The 3,592-nt window shown below is 43.8% G+C and overlaps 1 protein-coding gene across 1 annotated transcript; it reads left to right on the top strand.

Moving 5' to 3' along the window:
• Positions 1-1,342: 1,342 nt before the first annotated feature.
• LOC133913293 (protein LIFEGUARD 2-like) lies at positions 1,343-2,680 on the top strand. The gene is made up of 3 exons (XM_062356403.1): positions 1,343-1,816; positions 1,911-2,024; positions 2,120-2,680. The coding sequence occupies exons 1-3, from the start codon at positions 1,543-1,545 to the stop codon at positions 2,482-2,484; spliced, it is 753 nt and encodes a 250-aa protein (XP_062212387.1). The 5' UTR covers positions 1,343-1,542; the 3' UTR covers positions 2,485-2,680.
• The last annotated feature ends 912 nt before the right edge of the window (positions 2,681-3,592 follow it).

The following is a 3,592-nucleotide window of genomic DNA, read 5'->3' on the forward strand; positions in this document are numbered from 1 at the left end:
GAGAGAAACATCTTAGGAGAGAGACATTGATTTTCGCCGTACTTGAGGGAATTTCGGCCCCCAAAGTGTGACCTTTCGAATTTCGAGACGGCTAAGCTCCGTGCGACTGTTGGGATATCACGCTGACCCTATAAATTGAAAAACCAAAGCTTTCTTATGAATCCTTTCACCACCCCCACAGCCTTCAAGCCCTTGTGCTCAGAGCCCATCATTTCCATCACTACTCATGTTTTCGTAGCCACCTCTGGCGCTCCCAATGGCACCACGTACCAGTAAAGAGACAGATTTTTTCCAAGTCTAAATGCACTATAACGAAGCTAAAACAGATATACGATAACCGTCTACTCCCGCGTTCACCTTTCTTTGGGGTACCAGCTGAGAGAGATCGTGCTATTTGCTTTTTTTGGCTGGCCTGCGTGAGAGCAGGTCACTGGCCCAAGACAGGCCGACTCAACTTGTGGAGCATGAGAGCCAGTCTGCAACTGCTCGTAGTAGGTTTTTTTTATTAATAACGAATCCCAGCCGCTATTATAAAGCTTTTGCTACGAGGTAAACTCCAAATAGAAGTTTTCGCTCGTAGCAGCTCTAGCCTCTCAAAGAAAAGTTTCTCTAAATTATTTGTTTGAGCTTCTGCTACTTAGAAGTAAAAAACTAAATCAAATAATCAATTTTTTTAAAATGATTTTTGAGAAACAAACATAGTCATTATTACTAAAAATTACGTGCTAGTATAGTTGTTTGGAGAAGCTTTTGTAGCTTCTGAATAATATTCTAAACAGTATTATATATATTATATATTTTATTCGTATTAAAATCTAATTTAAAAACAGATTTTCTATAAACAACTTTTTAACAATAACTTTCAAAAAAAATTTAGGAAAAACTTACCCTAACCAACACACGCCCTACGAAAAACTCTAATAAATTTCCGAGTAAAGCCATTTGTGACAAGTCTCGTTATTACAAACCCATTTTAAACGGCTAGTTTTCAGATTATACTATACAAATATAAGTAGAACCTTCACGGAAAATTTAAGTACAAGTGATGCCAGCACACCAGTGCATTCGGCTCATGCATCTACCAAATGGTGATCATGCTTTGCTTCGGCCGGAGAACTCGAAGAAAACCATCACGATTCCAGTTCAGTGCGATACCTCCGCCGCTATGCAAAAGCAACGCATCTCGCCCCCCTTCCAGACGTCACCAGACCGAACGGTGCCGTCAAAAAAAGAACGCGGCTCGCACACCTGGGCCCCACGCGTTAGCCTCCGGGTCCCGCCACGTCGGACCACCCGCACCGCCGGAGATGGAAGACGAATCCTCGCGAAACTTCACTTCCTCTCTCGCGCCATCCTCTCCTCTCCTCCATTGGCCCATTCCCCTCCTCGTTAAGAACCCGCGCCCCGCGAGCTCTTCGTCGCAACCACCACGGCACAACGACAGCGACCAAGAAGCCGCGAGCTCCGAGCGCAGCGACCCGCGTGTCCGTACACCGGTGTGAGAGGAGAGGGGTCTGTGGGAGAGGAACAGAGGAGGAAACGATGTACTTACGGCCACCGCCCAAGGGGCCCGAGTGGTACGCGGGGGATGCGGAGGCGGGGCAGGCGGCGCGGCCGCTGTACCCGATGATGCTGGAGGACCCGCGGCTGCGGTGGGCATTCATCCGGAAGGTGTACAGCATCCTCTCCATCCAGATGCTGCTCACCGTCGCCGTGGCAGCCGTCGTCGTCTACGTCCGCCCCATCGCGCTCTTCTTCGTCTCCACGCCCGGGGGGTTCGGGCTCTACATCTTCATCATCATCCTCCCGTTCATCGGTGCGCGCGCTGCTCCTTGTTTTGGTTTCTTGGATGGCATACGATGCGAGCAATCCGATTGATTCGATTTGTCTGCTCTCATCGATCTTTGCAGTGCTGTGTCCTCTGTACTACTACTACCAGCATCACCCGGTGAACCTGCTGCTTCTCGGCCTCTTCACCGTCGCCATCAGCTTCGCCGTGGGCCTCACCTGCGCCTTCACCAAAGGTAAAGTTAAAAGCTGCAAACTTGCTCTGCTCTGAAGATTGCGCCACTGCAGCTGAACCGTGCTCGCCTCACCATGTAATGTCTGCTTCTGACAGGTGAGGTGATCCTGGAGTCGGCGATCTTGACGTCGGTGGTGGTGCTGAGCCTGACGGCGTACACGTTCTGGGCGGCGAAGCGCGGGCATGACTTCAGCTTCCTGGGCCCGTTCCTGTTCGCGGCCGTCATGATCCTCATGGTGTTCGCGCTCATCCAGCTCTTCTTCCCGTTGGGCCGCATCTCGCTGATGATCTACGGCGGGCTGGCGGCGCTGGTGTTCTGCGGGTACATCATCTACGACACCGACAACCTCATCAAGCGCTACTCGTACGACGAGTACGTCTGGGCTGCCGTCGCGCTCTACCTCGACGTCATCAACCTTTTCCTCTCCCTCCTCACGCTCTTCCGTGCGGCCGATTCGTGAGCAGAGCCGGCGATTTGGAATGTGCTTTGCCTTGGCTTGGCTCTTGAGTACTGCTTGAATTCGTCTGTAAAGTAAAATAGTTGTTTTGGTTATGTGCTTCCCTTTGATCTTTGCTTGCCAAGATTGTTTAATGGAATGCAGTAGTCCTATCCTAACTGGCGCATAACTTTGCCCTCGTGGAATGCAACTCTATGTTCACTCGTGTGTGTGTATATATATATATATATATATAGGAAAACTAGTATGTACTCCTGGGTGTATATACTCTCACCTCTCATATACCACTTTTACACGTGTGTTATACTTCTTTATCACTTTAAATATATTTCATTAGTAATTATAAGATACTACAATACAAATCCCACGAAATTTTTTATGAAATTCCATGATTTTTATCATAATTTGCGTATATACTTCTTTTATGTATAAAAAAGAGTATATAGCAAAAATGAAAGGCTAACATTGAATTTTTTTCTTACAACTCATATTGGAGTATCTTAGAATTAGTATTAGAGTATACTAAAAATGATAAAAGAGTATAAAGTGTTTGTTTAGATGGTATATTGCATGTGGGAGTACATACTCCTAGGAGTATAGAATAGGTGTCCTATATATATATATATATATATATATATATATATATATATATATATATATATATATATATATATATATATATATATAGGAAAACTAGTATGTACTCCCACATACAATATACCATCTAAACAAACACTTTATACTAGTTTTCCTATATATATATATATATATATATATATACTCCTGGGTGTATGTACTCCTGGGTGTATGTACTCCCACCTCTCATATACCACTTTTACACATGTGTTATACTTCTTTATCACTTTAAATATACTTCATTAGTAATTATAAGATACTACAATACAAATCCCACGAAAATTTTTATGAAATTCCATGATTTTTATCTTAATTTGCGTATATACTTCTTTTATGTATAAAAAAGAGTATATAGCAAAAATGAAAGGCTAACATTGAATTTTTTTTCATACAACTCATATTAGAGTATCTTAGAATTAGTATTAGAGTATACTAAAAATGATAAAAGAGTATAAAGTGTTTGTTTAGGTGGTAT

This window comes from Phragmites australis, chromosome 3 (genome assembly GCF_958298935.1).
Source record: "Phragmites australis chromosome 3, lpPhrAust1.1, whole genome shotgun sequence".
Classification (NCBI taxonomy): domain Eukaryota; kingdom Viridiplantae; phylum Streptophyta; class Magnoliopsida; order Poales; family Poaceae; genus Phragmites; species Phragmites australis.

Bases quoted from the DNA above. Each gene is read 5' to 3' on its own strand.
- LOC133913293 (XM_062356403.1), top strand. From the start codon at position 1,543: ATGTACTTACGGCCACCGCCCAAGGGGCCCGAGTGGTACGCGGGGGAT. The intron at 1,817-1,910 runs GTGCGCGCGCTG...CGATCTTTGCAG, and splicing joins CATCATCCTCCCGTTCATCG to TGCTGTGTCCTCTGTACTAC. The intron at 2,025-2,119 runs GTAAAGTTAAAA...TGCTTCTGACAG, and splicing joins CACCTGCGCCTTCACCAAAG to GTGAGGTGATCCTGGAGTCG.